The sequence below is a fragment of the Octopus sinensis genome, linkage group LG10 (genome assembly GCF_006345805.1).
Source record: "Octopus sinensis linkage group LG10, ASM634580v1, whole genome shotgun sequence".
Taxonomy (NCBI): domain Eukaryota; kingdom Metazoa; phylum Mollusca; class Cephalopoda; order Octopoda; family Octopodidae; genus Octopus; species Octopus sinensis.
The window spans coordinates 102456395-102481283 of NC_043006.1; the positions used below are offsets into that span (position 1 = coordinate 102456395).

General features: G+C 37.8%; 1 protein-coding gene across 1 annotated transcript in view; it reads left to right on the forward strand.

The window, feature by feature from the left end:
- Positions 1-466: 466 nt before the first annotated feature.
- LOC115216672 (probable cytosolic oligopeptidase A) overlaps positions 467-24889 on the forward strand; it is a 40325-nt gene continuing 15902 nt past the window's right edge. The window contains exons 1-10 of the mRNA XM_029786172.2: positions 467-622; positions 4218-4381; positions 6646-6785; positions 9292-9360; positions 11147-11307; positions 13434-13538; positions 16751-16939; positions 19543-19644; positions 20657-20797; positions 21997-22093. Of these exons, the coding sequence (XP_029642032.1) occupies positions 510-622; positions 4218-4381; positions 6646-6785; positions 9292-9360; positions 11147-11307; positions 13434-13538; positions 16751-16939; positions 19543-19644; positions 20657-20797; positions 21997-22093 (1281 nt within the window). The 5' untranslated portion in view covers positions 467-509. The remainder of the gene's footprint in view (positions 623-4217; positions 4382-6645; positions 6786-9291; positions 9361-11146; positions 11308-13433; positions 13539-16750; positions 16940-19542; positions 19645-20656; positions 20798-21996; positions 22094-24889) is intronic.

The following is a 24889-nucleotide window of genomic DNA, read 5'->3' on the forward strand; positions in this document are numbered from 1 at the left end:
CTTTTAGAGATTAGGGTGTTAGTTGAAGGGGATTTAGCTACTATTTCTAACAGATCGAACAACCACATTGATATTTCGTCGTTTCTCCCAGGAGCAATGGTTATATAACTGAATAAGCATAAGATAGGTTAATGTTTTCTGGATGACAGGAGATATTTAGAATAGCATTAATAAATTTATTAACACCTGGAAAAATATCTGGCATCTCAGAATATGAGATCCAGGTGCGATGAGAAATTAAAAATTAAAAAAACGAAACACGAAACATTTTTAGAGATAAGAAAGAATGTTATGTGTTAGCCTTTGAAATATGTAAGCGTTAGACATTGTCATGGATATTTAAAGCATAAATGAAGCAGAAACCATTCTGCTGAGATGCTGCGATGGTATAAATTACTCCAGGTTATGATAATTATTAATAAACTACAACATACTCGATTTTTAATTAATAATTTTAAAATTAATTGCGTGAGTTAAAGTCGTAATTATCTCCCTTGAACCTTCTGAAGATGGCGGCCTCCATGGTGCGAGGTCGGCTTTGCAGGTGCTTGTTGCGGCGAACGAAACACTTGGAGCCAGGGTTCCCTCACACCTCGGTCCGGAATGCATCCTACTATGTCTTGTAAGTGCCCTATGATTTACAGAAAACACTTTTTGTTATATCTCATTAATGTTGTTTCCGTTTTATCTCCCTTCGATGTGAAGGTTACTGCGGTTTCTTTATTTCTTATATGACCCCCACTGCATCTCAGGGTGTGTTTGGGTGCATCTAAGGGTGTTTTGTGTGCATCTGAGGGTGTGTATGTGTGCATCTAAGGGTGTGTACTTGGGTGTGTATGTTTGTGTATGCAGTAAGGAGAGACTCCGTCTGATCTCGGACTGTTCTCTGTATTTTAAACGTAGAACCAGCTGATTAGGCTGGAAGCATGGGAAGAGAGAACTGAAGTTTAGTAAATTCTTCTCGTGAATTATATCAATAAAACGTCTATTCAATCACTGTGTAATTTAACTTTAAAAAATATTCAGTTTCTTCTTTATATTAATATTTTTTTCCTCTAAATATTTCATGTGTCGGCAAGTTGACTCTTATGAAGTAGAGCATTTCTGTTATTTCTTGTAATGTTTCTTTACGAAACTAATGTCCTTGAGAATGAATGAACGTCACAGAATCTTATATATTCGTCATTTTATATTTTAAGAGTCTTTTGTCTTTGTGTTTTTTCTAAAAAATTACGACACAATTCATTCTGACATTTTCCTTCGAATTCAAACAAGACAGTGTTAACCCTATTATATTACCTTGCCGGACCTGTTTATTGTTATTTCTACTTCAAATGTCTATTAAATAGAGTGTGACTATGTAAGAAAATACTCGGTTGGCTATAAGCAGAATATATATATATATATATATATATATATATATATTATATATATATATATACATACACACACACACAATTATCGTATTATATAAGACTAATCGCGTGAAACCTTGCTTTCCCAGGATGTTTTCGAAACTTTGTTTCGTTATTTCTGAAAATCTTTCAAATTTTATTAGATAACTTCAAAAGGTTCTCGAGGATGTTTGTTGACTTCGAGCCCCAACAAATATTGAACTCATAAATACTATCGATCTTATGTTGTGTAGGCGTGCACTTAACCCATTAGCATTTAAACCGGCCATATCCGGCCAAAAGTATTCTACCTGTTCTATGTTCAAACTGGCCAGATCTGGTCTCTCACACCAACCCTACAATATCGTTTTAAAAATTGGGGTGATAGAACCAATGTCTTCTTTCACCTAAATTTCTGGCCAATTGGACAGAATCGTTGACTCTTCAAAAATATACTTTGTAGTGTAACAACCACATGTGTATATAAACAAACTTACATTTGTTTTTTAGAAGCGTCGAATATGTATTGTGTAATACAGAGTGATATTTCGAACGCAGTATCACTGTTAAAATAGCAGAAAAATTGGGTATTATTACCCTTAGAAGGCAGAAAAAAGTTTTTTAGTATTTGTTTCAGCCCTTTCGGTTTTGAGTTCAAATCACACCAAGATCAGCCTTGCCTTTCATCGTTTTGGAGTTGATAAAATAAAGAGTACACTTTTACTGTTTCGTATAACCAGACGCGTTTAATATTTCTTTTCTACCTCATGAAGAAAGAAAAAGGGCAAGAAACTGTGTGGCTGTTTCCTTTGCTAATAATTTGATTCTATTACACCCATTTCTCAAGACTGGTGTAATAGTAAAATAATGCTAAATAAAGTACCAGTTATGTACTATGGTCGATGGTGTTCGCTAAACCTCTCCCCAAAATGCTGGCCTTGTGCCTAAATTAGAAATTATTAAAGTGTTGGAAAAATGCCATGCATACTTCCAGCATTTTACATTCCTAGTTCAAATCTTGCCAAGGTTAACCTTACTTTTTATCTTCTCAGGGGATCGATAAAATAAGGTATCAGTCAAATGCTAAAATTGAGAATCACAGCTCTCTTATCTTAAAATTGTTGACTTTGCATCTAAATAAGACGCTCAATTTTAGCATTTGACTGATACAGACACGGACTCAAAGATACATGCATACAAAAACATACAGTAAGCTTCTTTCAGTTTCTCTCTACCAAATCCACTGAGAAAACTTTGATCAGCCTGAGGATTTAGTAGAGGAGACCTTACCCAAGTTGCCATACAGTGGGAGTTAAATTGAAACCATGATTGGGAAGCAAAGTTCTTATTACACAGCCATGCCTGCACCTATTTGTGCATAAATGTTCCATGACTTCACATTTCACTGACTGAAACAGCAACATGATGTTTACATTGCTTCTTGATGGTCACTCTCATCATCATCTTTTGTCCATGCTGGCGTGGGTTGGACGGTTTGATCAGGGCTGGCAAGCTGAGGGGGCTGCATCAGACTCCAGTCTGATTTGGCATGGTTTCTATGGCTGGATGCCCTTCCTAATGTCAACCACTCTGAGAGTGTAATGGGCGCTTTTACGTGCCATCAGCATGGATGCCAGCTATGTGACACCATAATTTGCCATGACTATGATTTCACTTGGCTTGATGGGTCTTCTACACAAGCATGGCATATTGCCAAAGGTCTCGGTCATTTGTCATTGCCTCTGTGAGGTCCAATGCTCAAAAGTGCTCTTTATGTGCCACCAGCACAGGTGCTAGTTATCCAATGCTTGAAAGGTGCTTTTTATCTACCACTGGCACAGGTGCTTCTTGCACAACACCAGCATTGGCCACATTGTTTCCTTGAGGCCCAACACTTGATACATGGTTTTTATGTGCAACCGGCATGGATGTCAGTTACAAGACACTGCTATGACCTATGCTTTCAAAACCAATCCTATGGAACAAATCCCTTACTTGACAAACATGCGAGGGGTTTGCAACAAGAAGGGCATCTGATGCAAAAATAAGTCCCACTCCAACTCATAATAACATGGGAAATCGGTCAGTAATCAAATGAATAATACCTAAGTTATTCTTTAGAAATATTGGGTAAATACCCACCTAAACCTTTTTTTACTGAATGGTTCAGTGGATATGATCTTGGGCTACAAGCTTAGCAGGTTCAAATCCTTTGTAGGAATTTTGTGTCTCACTTACATTGGCTGATACTGTTACATCTTATTTAACCCTTTACCTGTCCTGTGTAATATGTGATGTCCTAAACAAGCTAAAGGTTAAATCAGGTGTTGTGTATCACGTGGTACACAGAACATATTTCCCTGGCATCCATTTGTTATATATGATACACATTCCTAATTTTTTTCAACCACTAAAGTAACTTGGGACTTATGAAAGGAAAGCTTTATATCTCTCAATGTCTGAAACTAGGACAAGTTAAAAGTATGAAAACATGCTTAAACATTGTGGACAAACTTATGAAAATGTTTTAAATAGGCAAAGGGTTAATACCAACAGTTAACCTTTGAATACCTCTGGGGATGTTCATTCTATTGTAGGCATTTGGGTCAGGTTTCTGGTCTGAGGTTGATTTCCTCCTAATAATTTCAAAGACCCTGAAAAGTGGCATGGGCACTGCTTTTTCTCCTCTTGTTGAGTTATGAAAAAAGTGACCATCCATGCAAAATTCATTTGTGTTCACCTTCAATACATTAAAGTTATAGAATCAATGTTTGGATGGAAAACCTATTTTATTTTGAACTTTTTTCGTTTTCTTTATTTCAGATTGCCAGAAATACCTCCAGACACAGCTGAAACCAATGCTGTCATGCGATTTAAAGAACTCCCCAAATTTGGTTCCATAACGCCAAAGGATGTCGTGTTGGGTGCTGCTAAACTTGCCATTGAATTTGAAACTAATTTAGGCAACCATCTCGAACAGTTAAAAGGTTTGTAGCTTGGATTTCTTTTCCGTTTTTTTTGCTTCTCTTACATTAGAATTAATTGACTGGTTCTAGAATATTCAAATATATATTCATGTTGTAACAGTTTCAAGAAGTTCTTAGCAAAGAACAGACCACTATTTTCAGCATTTATTGGCCTGGAGAAGGCATTTGGCCGAGTGACATGCTCTGTAGTGGTAGTCACTAAGACAAAACGAAAAAAATGTTGTTGAAGAATGGCTCATGAGCACCGTGCAAGATACGTACAAAAATACTGTTATCAAGATGAGAATTAGCAAGGAGTTTGGCGAGGAATTCAGCATGTAGGGAGATATCTCTCAGGGTTTGGTTCTTAGCCCACTTCTGTTTATTGTAGTTCTTCAGGCTAAGGCAGAGGAGTTTAAAAGTTGAAATTCATGGGAACCTTTGTATGCTGATATCATTGTTGAATCTTTGTAAGAATTATAGAAAAAATTTCTGAACATGCAAGCAAATTTTTAAATAGGCAAAGAGGGTTAATACCAACACCTAACCTTTGAATACCTTTAGGTAAGTTCATTCTATTGCAGGCTTTTGGGTCATGTCTCTGGTCTGAGGTTGATTACCTTCTAATAATTTCAAAGACCCTGTAAAGTGGCATGGGCACTGCTGTCTCCTCTTGTTAATTTTAGTTTGTAGGAAAGAAGACAAAACTCTGCTGTCTATGTTTAACATGCAGAAAATGAGTTGTTAGGAATGCCTTGTGGTATACTCAGTGTGTAGGTGTACAACAGGTGCATTAGGATCATACGCTGGTTGACAGGAGGTCTCTATGTATAGCAGACTAGCAGGACTAATAGCAGTTAGAGTTCTCAAAATAAATTCTTTCAAATGATCTTGACACTCGTTAGAAGTATTTGACAATTGAATGGCTTAATTAGTGGTTGAGGAAGATGTTGAAAAAGAATAGTTATCCGAGTGAAAATGGGGTGAAAAAAGTGTTCGGGAAGTTGTTACTTCTGCAAACAAAAGTGAGATTCTCTCTCTCTCTCTCTTAGTGAAAAGAAGATGGTAAGATGTATGTATACAAACTGTGATGCTGCATGGTACCAAACATTGGTATTGAATAGGTAGGATGTGTAAATATTGGAAAGAAATGAAACAAATATGTTCTGTTGGATGTGTAATGTTGGAATAACATGGTGCAAATGAACCGAGAGAAAAACTGGGTGCAAAGGGAATCAAATGTCATGTACAAGAGAGAAAACTGTGCAATGACAGGCATGTGTAAAGAGGGAGCAGGTGACCCAAATGAAAAGAAGCTGCAAAAGAAGAAAAGAAGGAAAAGTGATGAAAATTGATCCAATGTATCTTTCCATTTTTCTTAAGGCAGTGATCTATGTTTGGTTCAAATTCTGAAGCAGACACATCATCAAAGTATTGCTAATATTGATTGTTTTGTTTGGCCGTAGCCAGTACCGCATCGACTGACCTCCGTGCTGTGGGCACGTAACAAACACCATCCAATCGTGGCCGTGCTAGCCTCTCCTGGCCTCCATGCAGGTGGCACGTAAAAAACACCATCCGAGCGTGGCCGTTCGCCAGCCTCATCTGGCTCCTGTGTCGGTGGCACATAAAAAGCACCCACTACACTCACGGAGTGGTTGGCGTTAGGAAGGACATCCAGCTGTAGAAACACTGCCAGATCAGACAGGAGCCTGGTGCAGCCTCCTGGCTTCCCAGACCCCAGTTGAACCGTCCAACCCATGCTAGCATGGAAAGCGGCCGTTAAACGATGATGGTGGTGTAATATTGATTGTTTTAAGGTGGCGAGCTGACAGAAATATTAGCTGTATTTATTTCTTAATTGCCCACAAGGGGCTAAACATAGAGGGGACAAACAAGGACAGACAAAAGGATTTAGTCGATTACATTGATCCCCAGTGCATAACTGGTACTTATTTAATTGACCCCGAAAGGATGAAAGGCAAAGTCAACCTCGGTGGAATTTGAACTCAGAACGTAGCAGCAGACAAAATACCACTAAGCATTTCGCCTGGCATACTAACAATTCTGTCTGTTCGCCACCGTATGCTTAGCAGTATTTCGTCTGTCTTTATGTTCTCGGTTCAAATTCTGCTGAGGTCGACTTTGCCTTTCATCCTTTCAGGGTCAATAAATTAAGTACTGGGGTCAATCTAATTGACTGGCCCCCCCCTACCCCAAAATTTCGGCCCTTGTGCCTAGAGTAGAAAATAATGTTGATTTTGTTTTGTTTCTTTGTTCTTTAGATCCTCAGATGGAGAAGACATTTGAGAATGTTTTCAATCCTATTGAGGAAATCTCAGTTCCATTAAACTATGCTTGGCGCCTTGCGAAACATCTCAGCTACATAAAAGGGAATGAAAAATTCAGGGAGTCTTTCCAGAGAGTAAGTAGATATATGATTTCTTTGTATTATTTGTCTGTCTATTTCTCTCCCTCTTTCTCTTCCAACTGATTATTTTTGTAACAGCAGATGAGTCATGGAAGTCAGTTTTAACAGATAGATGGACTTTTTACCTGTGCCGGTGGCACATAAAAAAGCACCATCCGAACGTGGCCGTTGCCAGCGCCGCCTCAACTGGCTTCCGTGCTGGTGGCACGTTAAAAGCACAAATCCAATCGTGGCCGATGCCAGACCCCCCCCCCTGGCACTTGTGCCGGTGGCATGTAAAAAGTACCCACTACACTCGCGGAGTGGTTGGCGTTAGGAAGGGCATCCAGCTGTAGAAACACTGCCAGATCAGACTGGAGCCTGGTGCAGCCCCTGGCTTCCCAGACGCCGGTTGAACCGTCCAACCCGTGCTAGCGCGAAAAACGGACATTAAATGATGATGATGATGTGTACATTCTAGAATGAATGTATTGCTTTCATTGTCAGCTCCAAGTCAAGCCTGATTAAACAGACCGTTGTTCAATGGCATTCCAAGTGTGACCATCCTGTCTGTTTTCAAGTATATTGTTGTATTTAGGATTATAGCATTTGTTACATCATTCCTTTTTTTTTTAATTGGGAGGATATGATTTGAGGGAAATTTAGCAGTTATTTCTATCTGGTTGTACTTTCTCCTTGGCTATCAAACAGATAGCTCTTTTTTTTCTTTTGTATTCCTTCTACGGGCCCCCATGCTGGTGGCACGTAAAAAGCACCATCCAACCGTGGCTGTTTGCCAGCCCCGTCTGGCACCTGCACTGGTGGCACATAAAAAGCACCCACTACACTCACAGAGTGGTTGGCATTAGGAAGGGCATCCAACCGTAGAAACATTGCCAGATCAGACTGGAGCCTGGTGCAGATCTGGCTTCCCAGACCCCAGTTGAACCGTCCAACCCATGCTAGCATGGAAAGCGGACGCTAAACGATGATGAGGATGTAACTAGGTGTTCTTTCCGAGATATGTGGGTGGTACTATAGTGTCTGGCATTTTATAAAAGATTTGTCTCAGCCTTATTTTATTGACCCTTGAAGGATGAAAGGCAAAATTCACCTCAGTGCATAAAGATAGACCATTAAATACCACAAGGCATTTTGGCTGATGCTTTAATAATTCTGCCAATCTGCTGCCCTTTTTGGGTGTCAGACCAATTGAATCAGTTCTAATCATATTATTGCTGTATAGATAGGAAAAGCAAATTCAACTCCTGTGAGATTTGAATTCTGAAATTAAATGTTTCTATTCCTCAGCTATCGAAATAATTATGATAATAATATTGATTTCAAATTTTGCCACAAGCCCAGCAATTTCAGCAGGGGTGGGTAAGTTGGTTGCATCAAACCCAGTATTCAACTGGTACTTATTTTATTGACCCTGAAAGGATGAAAAGCAAAGTTGATCTTTGCAGAATTTGAACTCGGATCATGAAGATGGATGCAATGCCACTAAACATTTCACCTAGCATGCAAACAATTCTGCCAATTTACTGCTTTAACAATGACAATAGTAATATTAACAACATCCTGTTGATTTTTTTTATTAGGTAATGGAATCCTAGATACACTTTTTCAATTAAAAGATAAGATGATGATGATGGCAATGCTTTTGGCCATAGGTCTTCTGCTCAGTCAAAGCTCAGAGCATAAAAACAAAAATTGACCATTTTTATTGAACACAAACATTAAATACAAATTCAGATTCTCAACTGAAGGGTTTACTTTTGTAACACTTGTTTATTTCCTTGGCGTTACCATGGAGTTAACAATAGTCATCATTATCATCATTGTTTAAATTACTAATTTCCCCTGCTTGCATTGAGGTAGGTTTTCTTCAGCCAGATACCCTCCTTTTTGCCAGCCTTCACCTGTTTCCAAGCAAGGTGGTATTTCTTCATGGCCTGACATGTTTTTGTGGATTGAAAATGGACACTGCTTGTAAGAGGGTGACTCTCATTTACAAGTGTCTTATGATATCAGGGCAAAGACACAAAGCACACACATATACATACAATGAGCTTCTTTCAGTTTCTGTCCACCAAATCTAGTCTTTAACTTTTCTTATTTTACTGAGCTGAAAGGATGAAAGGCAAAGTTGAAGTTGGCAGGATTTGAGCCCAGAAAGTAAAGAACTGCTGGGCATTTTGTCTGACAACTTTACTAATCCACCATCTTCAGTTATGAAATAACAATAACCATTATTCTTATTTTTATTATTATCCCTTGCAGTATTTCTGTTTCTTTATGCTGTGAGTGTAAATCCTGAGGTCAACTTTACCTTTCAAGGCTTTGCTTGACCTTAAGCTATAGCAGCAGACATTTGCTTAAGATACTTCACAGCGGGACTGTACCTGAAATCATATGGTTGAGAATCTTCTTAACAATACAGTCATACCTGTGGCTGTACAACTGTTAAATTATCACCTGTTGTATAACTATTTAAATTCTATCTTTTACCTTTTAGATTCATTCACAAGTGGATCAAGCTAAGAACGAGAGGTGGATAAGTGAACCGTTGTATAATGCAGTAAAGGTAAGTTGTTACACAACCACTAAATATCTATTTGTTTCTACACTTCTCCAAATATTAAAGACAGTGTGTGTGTCCTGTAAAGAAACAGGGTTGAATAGATCTTTTGATAGCTACACTCAGGCTGTTTATACTCTTAATAATATTTTCCTATTAATTTCAGCTCTACAGTCCTAAAAGGACATGGATGAGCTGGTGCAGTTATGGACTTTTTGGACAAGGATAGGAGGACAACAGTTTGAGTGTTTAGGTCTCTGGTCCTCCTTGTTCTGCTCTATACTTACACAACTTGGCCTCTGCCTGGGGTCCTTAGGAGCTGTCTGAATTCCTTTACTACTAGAACACTTTGCAGGATTATGGGTCAGATATTGGTCAGATTTTGTATTCAACCAATGACTCTACTCAGAAACTGGGATGGTGTCCTGTCCTTGTATGATTCAGGAGTTCTATCTCAGACTATTTGGCCATGTTGCTTGATTTTTCAATTTAGACTCTGTTTATCATGTTCTCTTCATTTAGAATCTGGCTTGTGTTAATTGACCATATGCCATATGGTCACAGCAGATGTGGAGGCATCTCATGGAAATAAGGACTGACTGGGACTCAGTTCAAAGGGTTGCCTGAGAGGTGAATATACCTACAAATGGTGAATGCAGCAATGCACTGAAATGGTGCACTGCCCCCCCACCAGAACCCTAAAACATGTACCTTCCATCTAACAAGCTTCCACACAGTTTCCATCCACCTAATTTTACTCACAAGGCTTGGGCAACCCAAGCTTGTGCTAGAAAGACATTCTCAGGGTTCCACATTGTGGGAACCATGCAGTTGTGTCCAACGCCCACTGTCTTCAGGACCCTTACTTACAATTATGTCCAGTCCTTTCTCCCCAGAACTTTGACCCTCTGGAATCTGCTCCCTACTTGTGTCTTTCCTTTAGAGGGTGTTGATTTGCAACTGTTTAAGCAGAGCATTAACAAGAGCAAGTTCACCAGTTCTGGAGCTCCTGTAAAGGTTATGGGCCCTGCAAGTGTAAAAAATAAAAACAGAAAAAAGGGAATTCCTAAATCACACAACTATTCATTTATCTCCTTTAACCCTTTAGTGTTCACATTATTCTGCCAAAACTAACCCTTTTTTATCCACATTGTTTTGAACTAATCATGCATTATCTTGTAGCTATGAGATTTTGATGAGGAAGCTGTTAATTTTTAGAACGATATTGTAGGGTTGGTGTGAGAGACCAGATCTGGCCAGTTTGAACATAAAACAGGCAGAATACTTTTGGCCGGATATGGCCGGTTTAAATGCTAAAGGGTTAATCCTTCAGCACTCAGATTAGTTTGTCAAATATAAAGCTTATTTATTCACCTTATTTTGAATTAATCCTATATTATCTTGTAGCTTTGTGATTTTGTTTATGGGTTTATTTACTTTTAGTTTGACAATTTAGGGTAGGTGTAAGAGGGTGTTTTTGGCCAGTTTGAACATAAATCAAATAAAATATTTTGGCCGGATATGACTGGCTTAACCCTTTGGGATTCAGATTTCTTTGTGAAATTTATTGCTTATTTAATTCATACTGTTTTGAATTAATCACATATTATTTTGCAACTTTAAAATTTAAATGGTGTGGCTTTATATTTTAAAAATGACATTGTAGGGTAGGTGTGAGAAGTTGGATCCAGACAGTTTTAACATAAAGCAGGTGGAATATTTGGGCCGGATTAAATGCTAAAGGGTTAAAGTATTTATGTATTTATTTACTATTTTCTTCTCTTGTTTTCAGGAAGTGAATGCTGACCGATCTAAATTGGATACCTACCAGCAGCAGTTACTTAATCTTTATCTATTAGAAGGCCACTTAAATGGCATTGAGATCAGTGGGTCCAGCCGGAAAAAGTTTATTGATATCTTACGCAAACTAACACGTGAAAGAAATACATTTAGGTAAAATATACTTCTCACAGTTGCCAAACAAGTTTCTTTGTTCTGCCTCTACCTCCCGTCCTCTCCCCACAGCTTCTGTGCCTCCTTAATGGCCCTTCTTATTTTTCTCCCATGGCCTAACTCCATGGCCCCTACACCTCTCTCACCTTTGCTGAGTCTCTAATGATTCCTCTATCCTAGTTTACTGTTCCCTACATGTCCCCTTTCCCCCACATCTTTATATACTTGTCCTTATAATATAGGATAGCCCTAGACCCCTCCACACTACTTACTCTATCCTCCTGCTTTTCTCAATAATCCTGTCCCTAATCTCTTCCTTCTCTCTCATAGTGGTCAGTCTACAATCCACTATCTTATCAGTTCCTGCCAAACTGTCCAGCCTGCGCAAGCATGAAAACCTGATGTTAAATGATGATGATGATGATGTCCTTCAACTGTATTTCTTAACCTTCAGCTATCATAATACTCTCTCTCTCTCTTTCGGAGAGGCACTGAGCACCTACACACACACATACACACACGGCAGTAACTTCCACCTACCAACTTCAATCACAAAGCTTCGGTCGACTCGGGGCTAAAGCAGAAGACACCTGCCTAAAGTGCAATAAAGTTAAATCCAGTGAGATGTCTGAAGATGTCTTTGCCCTATTCTAAATGCATACAAACAAGAAATTATATATTTTTAAGTATATTTGGCCTTCTTTGTAGAAATTAACCGTAAATGAAGATGCTAATTAGTGGCACATAACTGATCCTTGAGAATGTTGCTTGCAAACCTTTCATTTCTCTTTAATTCCTTTGATTTCTACCCAAAATCCATATTTCTATGTTATTAACATACATGAAACCACTCTTGTTTAATTTTTCATGTTCAAATTAAAACTAATGTCCTTTAAAATTTCATTATTATACGAAGGATGATAACTTAAAAAGTTTGCTTGTATTTACATTATAATTGGTATTCAAATTTACCTTAGTATAATACTGAACACACTCTGTACTACTTATGACTTGCTTACTTTAAATTGGTGGTTCATAATTGAGGTCCTTATGATCTTTGAAACAATAGAATTTATTTTTGTATGACAGAATAAATTTTAAGCCAGAGAACATAAATGGAGAAGAGTCTTATATGCATTAAAATAATCAATTGAATAGATACAATATCTCAGATAGCATCAGATGCAATATCTTAAAGGTTTTGTTCTTTCTCTCTGCATTCTGTGTTCAAATCCCACCCAAATCATATTTGCTTTTCATTGTTATGGGGTTGTTAAAAAGTGTACCAAGAGTGATGGATTGGTTGAACTTAAAAAACTTTGGATCAGATACCTTGTTGTATTTGTTCTGAAATTTTGCTTTCTTAGTTCAAATTCCACCATGGCTCACGTGAGTGGTAGGCTTTAATCCATTGCCTTGTTTGATAACAACACCTGGCATCTTGGGTGCCTTTAGTGAAGACCATTCTGTTGCAAGAATTTATGCTGGGAGAGTTATTAACCTGCCGGATAAAATGTTTAGCAGCGTTTCTTCTAACTTTATGTTCTGAGTTCAAATTCTACAAAGGTTATCTTTGCCTTTCATCCTTTCAAAATCGATAAAATAAAGTGTCAATTTTGAGCAGTGGGTGGGGGTGGGGCTTCAGTATAATCAACTTGTCTCTGCCCCCCAAATTTCCAGCCTTATGCCTATTGTAGAAAAAAAACAAACTCATACCAAGTCTCCAGTGTAAAGATATCTATTTCTTTACTGCCCACAAGGGGCTAAACACAGAGAGGACAAACAAAGACAGACAAACGGATTAAGTCGATTAGATCGACCCCAGTGCGTAACTGGTACTTATTCAATCGACCCCGAAAGGATGAAAGGCAAAGTCGACCTCGGCGGAATTTGAACTCAGAATGTAACGACAGACGAAATACCGCTGAGCATTTCGCCTGACGTGCTAACGTTTCTACCAACTCGCTGCCATGCCAGTGTAAAGATACCTTCCTCTCTCTCTCACCTATTTCATGGGGCCCTGTAAAAATTCATGGGTAATGCCTACCATCATTACTTAAAAAAACACATTTTTAAACAATCCTTTATTAAGGTATTATTATATATTTCGTTTTCAATTTGTTCAGGAGCAAAGTGATGGTGTGTCAGAATATGTTTTCTCAGTGGGTCACTGATTACTCTTTTGTCAAAAATATGTCCCCTGCTATAATATCCATGATGGCTGCTGACAAGTAAGTTGAATTTCTTTGGTTTGGAAACTTTTGGCTAATTTTGTAAATTCTACAGCTATATATATACTCATTCTTTCAGAACTAGACATCACCTTTCCACAGGTGCAAGCAACTATTATGTGGTGAAGAAGTTCACTTTGAAACCATGTGGTACTGGGTTCAATCTCACTGACAGTACATTGTGTGTCTTGTACTCTATCCTCAGATTAATTAATATCTTGTAAGTGAAACTCACAGAAACTATGCAGATGCTCATTGTGTGGGTGTACTTATATGCTGTTGGCATGAGAAAATGCTCTGAGTTCACCATGTAGATATAACCAAAATGAGCAGTGTGGCTTTTGTTTATCATCATCATCATCATCATCGTTTAATGTCCACTTTCCATGCTATCATGGGTTGGACGAATGACTGAGGGCTGGCGAATCAGATGGCTGCACCAGGTTTCAATCTTGCTCTGGCAGAGTTTCTACAGATGGATGCCCTTCCTAACGCCAACCACTCCGAGAGTGTAGTGGATGCGTTTATGTGCCAGTCAGGCGGTACTGGCAACAACCTTGCTCGAATCTTTTACACATGCCACCGGCACAGGTGCCAGTAAGGCGATGCTGGTAACAATCACGCTCGAAGGTGTCTTTTACTTGCCACCAGCACAGAGGCCAGATAGCCGCTCTGGCAATGATCATGCTTGGATGGTGCTCTTTAAGGCGACGCTGGTAACGATCATGCTCGAATGGTTCCTTTTAAGTTCCACTGGCACAGAAGCCGGTTAGCCGCTCTGTCAATGATCACACTCGTATGGTGCTCTTTGCACCCCGCTAGCACAGATGCCAGTCATCGAATTTGATTTTGATTTTTGATTTAGTATAGTGAAAATGTAAGGGTTCCAACATTACATAGATGTATGGTGCCAGTGCCATGTAAGAAGCACCCATGCCAGTGCTACATAAAAGTACCTCTGCTGGTGCCACGTAAAAGCACCCAGTACACTCTGTAAAGTGGTTGACATTGGAAAGGGCATCCAGCCATAGAAACCCCTGTTAAAACTGACAAGGAATCCAGACAGCCCATCAGCTGGCCAGCTCCTGTCAAACCATCTAAGCCATGCTAGTATGGAAAACAGACGTTAAATGATGATGATGATGATGATGATGATGTACAATATGACTTCTGGTTACCAAAGCCAAAATGTACAATGCAACTTCTATCTAAGATAGTGAAAATGTATAAGATGAGCTCAAGTCTGTTTGGCTGATATGTGCAAAATTCTCTGTCGTAAGTAAAGCTGAACTGTAATGAATGACCACTAGTTAATATTTTAGGTACTGCCTTGTGGTGTATTTTATTACTGATAAGTACAGAGAATTCTGACCAAGTCTACGTCACTCTCTGCCACTGTGGCCACCACCATAGACTGTGTGGACATATTAAGACAGACTGGAGTGTTGTGGGGTTAAATATAGCATGTCTGTACTGCCAAACTGCAGCCTATACAGCAAACCACTGCATGTCAGAGTATGGTTCTCTACTAGATGGTGGTATGGTTTATTTAGAATAACAGAATTATTGCTTAGGACTAGCTGTTTGATTACCTACCATAGATCTCTGTAATCAAAGCTGGCTTGATGCTAAGCAACAACAGCTAAATGCAATGATTTCTTGCCAAATACTTCTAATATATATATATAATATGATCTGAACTGATACTGTTTAGATGCTCAATATTGATTTGAAACTAATAAGATATAATTGATCTCTTTTATTATTTGACTTTTACTAATTAAAGCCTGAATCTGATTGATTAGGCCTTCATCAATTAGTTTTAGTGTTGCTTGGTGAGAATACAGCAGACCATGAACTATGTAGAGAACTTAATATGATATGTGTGTGTATACACAGGCTTCAGCATAATTTCTTTGTGACAAATTTCCCTCACAAGGCATTGGTTACCTGAGGCTTTGATGGCAGACACATGTCCAGGGGATCAAACCTAGGGATCTTTTCGGTTTGAACGGCAGTTTTTTCTAGCAGTGTCATATGAAATTGTCACCCATAATTATGACCCTAGTATCGATCTATTGCATTTCAATCTGTTTTAGGGTTAGGGGTGGGGGGAAGGCTATCTTGTTTTCACAAATGTAAATAAACCCAATCTGCTTCTTAAACGAGGCACATATTCATACGGCACAGAATGTTGTTTACCTCAATGGACATCAGTGATTGGTTGAAATTGCAGAAATTGAAGAAAAAAACAACAAATATCTTTCAAACTTTAGAATTTTCTCAATAAAGCCAAGAGAAAAAGATGTTTTATAGACATATTCTACCAGTATACAAAGTTTAAAATTTTTTAGTTACCTAGAAATTATGTTAAAAACTGCCGTTCAAACCGAAAAGATCCAAACCTAGAACTGTTGTGTGTGGAAATGAACTTCTTTACTGCACATCCATGTCTATTCACATTTTTCCATATTTTAAATATTCTTTTTCTTTCAGTTTTTACATAAAGCTTATCACATCACTTTAACTCTAGTTAATTTCATGAACTTTTTCATTCAAATCCTGCTACAGTCGACTTTGCCTTTCATCCTTTTGAGATTGATAAAAAATAGTTATCAATCCAGAGTGGTGTATTGGCAGAACTGTCTGAATGTCAGACTAGGTACCTTGTGGTGTTTGTTTTGGCTATCTACATTTTGATGAGATGCCTAAAAACACCCTGATCAACCCTTAGGACTAGTGGAGTGACTAAAGCAAATCTTCAAAATGAAATTCCAACACCAAATAGATGTTACTGAACAAAGTCATGATGCGGTTCCTCCAGTTGGAGAATCAGGTGTTCTAGTCACTTTATTGTTCTTTAATTTACAAATAATTATTTAGAACAGACACAATTATGGTAATATTTTTAGAAAGGCTGATATGTTTTCAGAAAATTTTCATCTCCAGACTAAAAGCCTTACAATATTTAGTCTAATCCCTCTATGTTCTAAGTTCAAATTTCCATTGAAACCAATTTAGTTTTTCTTCAGTCCAAAGGCCTAAATTAAGTACCAAAACTGTTTCAGTAATATATTACAGTACCAGACCAGCTGATTGTAAACTATATTCCTTTCTCAAAAATTGTTGGACTGCTGTTTGGTCTAAAGAAACCATTAAGTGTCCTTGTAATAATTTTATGTTTAAAAATGAAACTGTATTTCCATTACCAGACAACAACCCAAAGTCGGACCATGGCAAGTCACACTTCAGAGTCAGGTATACCAAGCATTCCTGGAGCACTGCCACAACCGGACACTTCGTTGGAATGTATGGCAAGCATACAATAGCCGTGCAGGACCAAAGCATCAGGAACGAGATCTTGCGAACCACAAAATTATTCATGAAATAAGGCTTCTTCGGTAATATATATAAATACATATATTTATTATAAGATTTTTCTTTTCAGTTGTTGCAATATGTTTGAGATGAGAATGAAAAGTGATCATAGAATGGTAAAAAATATTGTAAAATTGTAAGGGCTTTCAGTCAGAGGTAAGACAGACCCTGAGAAGACTTGGAGGAGGTCATCATTGAAGTATGTGAAAGATTGAATGCATAACAACATTTTTTGGTTAATGAATCTTAGACTTCTGAAATTTATTAATTTTCATCCAACTTAAAAATTGTGAAATTTGTTTACTCTCTTTGTTGCACCTCAAAACACAAAGTTGTTGAAATATTTCACTTAAACAAAATTTTAATATTTTTACCTTTTGCTCAATTTACCTAGATTTACCTGTAATTAAAGTCACTTTGAGACAAAAGTTATGCAATAGAATTGATTAAGAACCCTTTCTTTAATCATGTTCCAAATATCACATTAATATGTTGATAAGTAAAAAAGTTACAGTTATTTAATGAAACAAGCCTAAATTCATGATTATTTTAGAATTTAATTGAAACTCATAAGGGGTGTATTTTGGTCAGAAATATAGTAATGAAAGGGTTAAGAGCTTCTATCATCATCATCATCATATGTCTGTTTCCCATGCTGGTATGGGTTGGATGGTTTGATAGGAGCTCGCCAGCTAGAGAGCTATCCAAACTCCAATTGTCTCTCATGGCATGGTTTCTACAGCTGGATGCCCTTCCTAATGCCAGCCACTTTACAGAGTGTGCTGGGTGCTTTTTATGTGCCACCACCAAGAGTGCGTTTTATGTGGCACCAGCACCTGTAAAGGATAAGCCTGTATGTATGGCAGTGATCTTACTTGTCTTCTCAAGTACAGCAAATTACCACTATTCCATGGCCTTTAGAATTAAGTAATTTTTAAAATATTTTTTTACATATTAAAATACACCACTACCACCACTGTCTCATCTTAATGGACATTTTTCTATGAGTGTATGGGCCAGACAGAAATGAGGCTGAATTCTGTCATCAATCCTCATCCATATTCTATCAGTTTTATGAATATACCAGCCTGATCTAGCCTCTCACATCTACCCTACAATGTCATTCTAAAAATAAACAATCACATCTTCAAAATTTCAAAGCTACAAGATAATGCATGATTAATTCAAAACAATATGAATAAATATGTCTTGCATTTGACAGAGTAATCTGAATGCTAAAGGATTAGATTAACTATATCATTCTTACATGATCAGTGTGGAATGTCAGTTTTCAGGATATTGGGTCTCAAAGACTAGATGACGTAGGTGTAAGAGGACTGACAGGGTGCTACGGCTGAATATTGTGGGCCTGTCCAACCTTGTGCAGCATTGGAAAATAGACATAGAAATAATAATGATGGTAGTTAAGAAAGTAATGGCAAATATCTAAATTTGCAAAACTAACCTAAAAAATTGGATTTAATACTGTTCAGTATGTATATATATATATATATATATATATATATATATATATATATAATTAGGGTCCAGCTAACTGCTTCACCACATACTCAAATTAAAAAAAGGAGTTAAAAATTCCTTTTCTACTACCATCAGAATCTCCATGATGGTAAACATACTTTTTTATGAAGGCAAAGAGAAAAACAATGAACCAACGCGACCAGGATTAATTATATACGTGTTTCGAGATTAAAATAATTTAAGTTTTACTTCTCTCTTCCGTATAATATTTCCAATTTTTATAAAAGTGCTAGGGCTGAATATGCACACAAGCGACATCATGTAACAGATATCCAACCAACAGAAAGGCGACGAGCTGGCAGAAGTGTTAGCACGCCGGGTGAAATGCGTAGCCGTATTTCATCTGCCGTTACATTCTGAGTTCAAATTCTGCCGAGGTCGACTTTGCCTTTCATCCTTTCAGGGTTGATAAATTAAGTACCAGTTACGCACTGGGGTTGATGTAATCGACTTAATCCCTTTGTCTGTTCTTGTTTGTCCTCTCTGTGTTTAGCCCCTTGTGGGTAGTAAAGAAATGGGTATCCAACCAACACTTCCAAAACTTACAGAGCCGAATGTGAATACACTATTCAAACTCTCTACCCATGTGTATGCTACGAACAATACTGCAGAAAACTGCAATATATATATACATATATATATATATATATAATTAATTAATGAGAGGGATGGAAGATGTAATATACGAGAATCTTTATTAATCGCTACAATTGTTTGGACCCATCTAGTATCGATCCCTCACAGGTAGGATGCTGCTGTGAATGTGCTTTACTGGCAAACTACCTGGTGTATACCATACAGCTTATTAACTACTAACTATATATATATAAATATTTGTTTTGTGTTTGTTTCTGTCATTGTCCTAAACATTCGCTTGCCATTCCCAACAGCTTCTCTCTGTTCACCATTGAAATTGTAAGGATTTTGGGGATAACTGTCAAGGAAATGGCAGTGTCCGCTCTTGGCTGTGAATTTTCCATTTGTTTTTTTGTTGTATTTCTGTTTAATTTTTGGAACTTATTATAAAACTTATTTCTCCAGTTTTATTTATAAAGAACTGTTTTTTCTTTTCTATTTCTTGCAGACAGGACATTGCTGACATTTTAGGGTATAATAGCTTTGCTCATATGTCTATGGAGACCAAAATGGCAGGATCTGTAGAGAATGTGCTCACTATGTTAGAAACGTGAGTTCCATACATATACCGATTTTCTTTATTCTTTATTCTCTTACTTGTTTCAATCATTGCACTGTGGACATGCTGGGGCATCAGTTTTGAAGAGTTTAGTTGCCATAATTCATTCTCTACATATTTTCAAGTTTGGTATTTATTATTTTGGTTTCATTTTGCCAAATGACCAAGTTACATGGATGTAAATGGAAAAGAGAAACAAAACACTATATTCCAGCTAAAAATAAAAGTATTTTAAGAAATCAAAAAATATCAAGTAGCTTCTATTATGGTCTCAAGAAGGCTCTGGAATTTGGCACATGCGTTCCTCACTGTGTCCCTGGGAAGATCTACAAACACCTCCTTCATCTTGGCCCACCAGCTCGGCCTTGATGTTGCTGGCAAACTGGTTGGTGTTTTTCTCAACTGCACCCTACACATAGTAATTGGGATAACAATCAGAGGGAATTAGAAGGCCAGAAATTGGGGCTGGAGAGGCCATAGAAAATCTTCAACAACTACTTCTGTGAAAGTATGCAAGGAGCCAGATTCTGTTGCCTTCCAACAGCATCCATCTTCAGTCAGGGTTTGACAACAGTCTCCAGCAGCTTCACGTAGCTGTCTGAATTGAGCTTAAGACCTTGTTCAGAGATGTGGGGATGGATTCCCGTGTGCAGGTGTAGTCAAATGCCTGGTGTGTGTGTTCCTGCTGGCCACAGCTTCATAGTCATCATTGCAGCAGTCGTGATGTTGGCATTTTGATAGTTACGTACAAATCATCATGACACAGGTAATCTTTTCCAATATTTAGAAAGCTTCCAGCTCTCCATGTCAGTTACCTTTTTCTTAATTACAACTTCAATATTTATGCTTCACTGTCGTTCCCTGTTCACCAATACATCAAGCTGTTTCTGAAAAAAAAAAAAAAAGACATAAAATTTGTCAAATTTAGCTTGATCATCCCATATAAATATATGAATTTTTTTAGTTTTCATTATTATTATTATTTATTTGTCTGTTTGTTTAGATATAAAAATCATTTTAAACCTATTGCTAAAGAAGAATTAGAAGAGTTGCAGGATTTTGCTGTTTCTGAAGGCTTTCCCCATGAGTTACAGTGTTGGGATGTTCCTTACTGGAGAAGGATACACAAAAACCAGTATTATGGGTGAGTAGAATTACAAATACACTTTCTCTATTTTCTTTGTGGCTGCAAGTAATTTATTTTTCATAGTTAGGTTACATGAGACGTGTAGAATGAAGAATCTTGGTCCAAACTCAACAAAATCCCTTTAGTTTCACTTCCCAGTCCACACTAAGTACTTTTTGCCTATCTTTCCTCCCCACTACTACTATACTCTAGAAATCCCTCTTTGGTTTTTCCGTGCCAGTGGCACGTAAAAGGGCTCCAGTCGAGCCTGATTGTTACCAAAGTTGCCTTACTGGCACCTGTGTTGGTGGCATGTGTAAAAGGATTCGAGCAAGGTTGTTGCCAGTACCGCCTGACTGGCCCCCCCGTGCCGGTGACACATAAAAATCACCCACTACACTCTTGGAGTGGTTGGCACTAGGAAGGGCATCCAGCTGTAGAAACACTTCCAAATCAAGATTGGAGCCTGGTGCAACCACCTGGTTCACCAGCCCTCAGTCAAAATCGTCCAACCCATGCTAGCATGGAAAGCAGACGTTAAAAGATGATGATGATGATGTTAACCAGGTGTTCTGATGTTGAATCTGAAAACCTAGCACTCCTTGTTCATGTACATCATATGTCCATAGCAGTACAAATTCCTCTCCTGCATACATAAAATGCTCTCTTATTTATGACCTACTTTCCATGCAAATTGATGTTATATTTCCAATAGACTTTGTTTGCACCATTTCTCTCTGGCCCTTCTACATTCAGCTGCCCATGTCTCACTACGTTGAAGTATATTTCTACATTAATGGCTATGTGGATGTAGGTTCACATATGGTTCTATAGTTAAGCATTGTGAGTGGATATAGTTGACAGAAAATGAAAGAAGCCTGTTGTATGTGTGTCTGTGTTCATGCATGAGTATGTTTGTGTCTCCTTATCTTGACATTACATGCAAATTGTAAGCAGCATCAGTTGTTTGCAATCTTCCAAGTAAATGTACTGTTTACATTCAAAAGACTAGGGGCAAATGTTTCCTTATTTGGAAACAGGAGAGGTTGGTGTTAGGAGCAGCATAGGGTGGTTGAAAATCTTGTCTCACTGAGTTTCCTCTAACTCATGCAAGCATGGTGGAATAGTAGACATTGAAATGATGATGATGATGATGATGATTTCTGTAAATTTCCTAAAATATGTCTTTACCATTTTATATTTCTGTGTTTATCCAGCATCAATGAAAGCCAGATAGCTCAATATTTCCCATTGTCTCATGTTTTGAATTCTCTCTTCAAGTTTTGTGAAAAACTTTTTGGAATTACAATCAAGGTTTGTGAACAGTTATCTCAAGTACATACCTTATATTTCATTAATAGTCTGTTAAAAAATAATTAATAACATTAACACCAACAATAATAATTTGTCACTTTGAGGGGAGGGGCCCTAACAGATTATGTTGACTCCTATACTTGATTGATTATTTATTTCAACACTTAAGAGGTTTGAAAGATATTCGTTGAAAATTTCATTAGAAATATCTATTTTTCTGAAAGTTATGAGGAAACAAAATTGGCAGGTGGAGAGGTACAATTCTGTAGTTATGTCCAATTAACATAAATCAAATCCAGTTTTCTCATTCAGCTTTCTGCTTTTTCAGCAACACACTACAAATATGCAACAATACTGGTTTAGGCATAATTTAATTGATGCTGTATTAAATTTATAATTTGTAGAAAGTAGTGTTCAAATATTTGGGCAGCCTTTTTATTTCCAGAAGTATAAACAGACATGAAAAAACATTGCCTCACAGTAAGCTGAAATGACGCATTGAATAAGATTTGTGATTGAAGCATTTACTTGAAATTTCAAAACCACATTTTGATAAAAATATATTACAACTTGAATTTACAAAAATTTTCCAACCTTTAATAATTGCTGTCTTTTAATAATAAAAGTTACCTAATCCCAACAAATTGATAAGCATGGTTCTCCATTAAAGTATAGATAATGATTTTTTCTAAATAAGCACACGGCTAAGAATATTTTGATATGGAAACGGACAATTATATTGATCTCCGTCCCCAGCACTTGGCATGTACTTTATTTTACCAACACCAGAAGGCTAAGCAGCAAAGTCATTAATAGTTAGATTGTAATTGAGAACATAGAGAGTTAGAACAAATATCACACTTTAAACGTAGATGATGATGATGATGATGATGATTTGTTTGATTCCTCTCTCAGTTCTGCTAACCCACCATTTTTAATAATAATTTAGTTATAAACTCATGTTGTTGATTAAATCACTTTCAGCATTAGATAAAGTGTTATGCCCCTTGTTCCGTGGACCCAAACAGTTTATCTGAGTCAGGGAAACTCATAAAATTGATTTGTTTTCACAAACCAAAATTGGGCTGTTCTTTTGTTCTTTCAGTCATTTGACTGCAGCCAGCTGGAGCACCACCTTGAAAGGTTTTTAGTCGAACAAGTCAACCCCAGAACTTACTTTTTCTTAAAGCCTACTTATTCTATTGGTCTCTTTTGCTGAACTGCTAAGTTAGGGGGATGTAGACACACCATAACCAGTTGTCAAGCAGTAATAGGGGACAAACATGGACAAGGCACAAGAGTGGCTGTGTGGTAAGTAGCTGGCTTACCAACCACATGATTCCAGGTTCAGTACCACTGCATGGCACCTTGGGAAAGTGTCTTCTGTTATAGCCTCAGGCCGACCAGAGCCTTGTGAGTGGATTTAGTAGACAGAAACTGAAAGAAGCCCATCGTGTGTATATATATATATCACGTGATCACGTGACCGACCAGACCATCAGATGTTGTTACACATCGCTGGTCACAATGCTTTCGCATTGTTTTAGCCTTCGAATGATGCCATTCTGCTGGCTAAGCGAGCAGGCCAACAGACGAAAGAGTGAGAGAAAGAGTACAGCAGGGATCACCACCCCCTGCTGGAGCCTCATGGAACTTTTAGGTGTTTTTGCTCAATAAACACACATAACGTCCAGTCTGGGAATCGAAACCACAATCCTACGACCGCGAGTCCGCTGCCCTAACCACTGGGCCATTGCGCCTCTACGTATATATGTATGTATGTATGTGTGTGTGTGTGTCCGCCAACATTGCTTGACAACTGATGCTGGTGCATTTACATCCCCATAACTTAGCAGGTCGGCAAAAGAGACTGATAGAATAAGTACTAGGCTTACAAAGAATAAGCCCTAGGGTTGATTTGCTCGACTAAAGGTGGTGCTCCAGCATGGCTGCAGTCAAATGACTGAAACAAGTAGAATGAAAGAATATATATACAATGGGCTTCTTTCTGTTTCCGTTAACCAACTCCACCCACAAGGCTTTGGTCAGCCCAAGGCTATAGTAGAAGGCACTTGCCCAAGGGACCACACAGTGGGATTGAGCCCAGACCCATGTGGTTGGGAAGTAGGCTTATTTCCACACAGCTATGCTTGATGAAAAAAGTATAAAAAGAACTGAAAACAAAATTCCAACAAGATTAAAATTATAAATAAATTTTTTTAATATTTTATTTATTTCTTTAAATTACAAATCTCTGTTTTTCCTTTTGAATTATTATGAACTCTTTAGCATTCACACTGTTCTCTCAAAAGTAATGTGTATTTATTCACATTGTTCTGAATTAATCATGCGTTATCTTGTAGCTTTGCTAGTTTGATGAGGTAACTGTTAATTTTTAGAATGATATTTTAGGGTTGATCCGAAAGGCCAGATCTGGGTAGTTTGAATATAAAACAGGTACAATATTTTAGCAGGATATCATCAACATCATTGTCATTTAACGTCCACCTTCCATGTAGGTATGGGTTTGATGGTTTACTGGAGCCAGCCAGGTAGAAGATTACCCTAGGCTACTGTGTCTGCTTTGGCAGGTGTTTTATGGCTGGATGCCCTTCCAAACACCAACTACTCTGCTGAGTGGACTGAGTGCTTTTTATGTGGCACCAGCACAGGCAAGGTGGTCAGTTTTGGTATAGTTTTTACAACCAGTTTAAATGCTAAAGAGTTAAAGCTTAAAAATAAGCAATATGAGAGATCACTGCATTAATCCTTTGTATGCTAAAAATAGACGTCAAA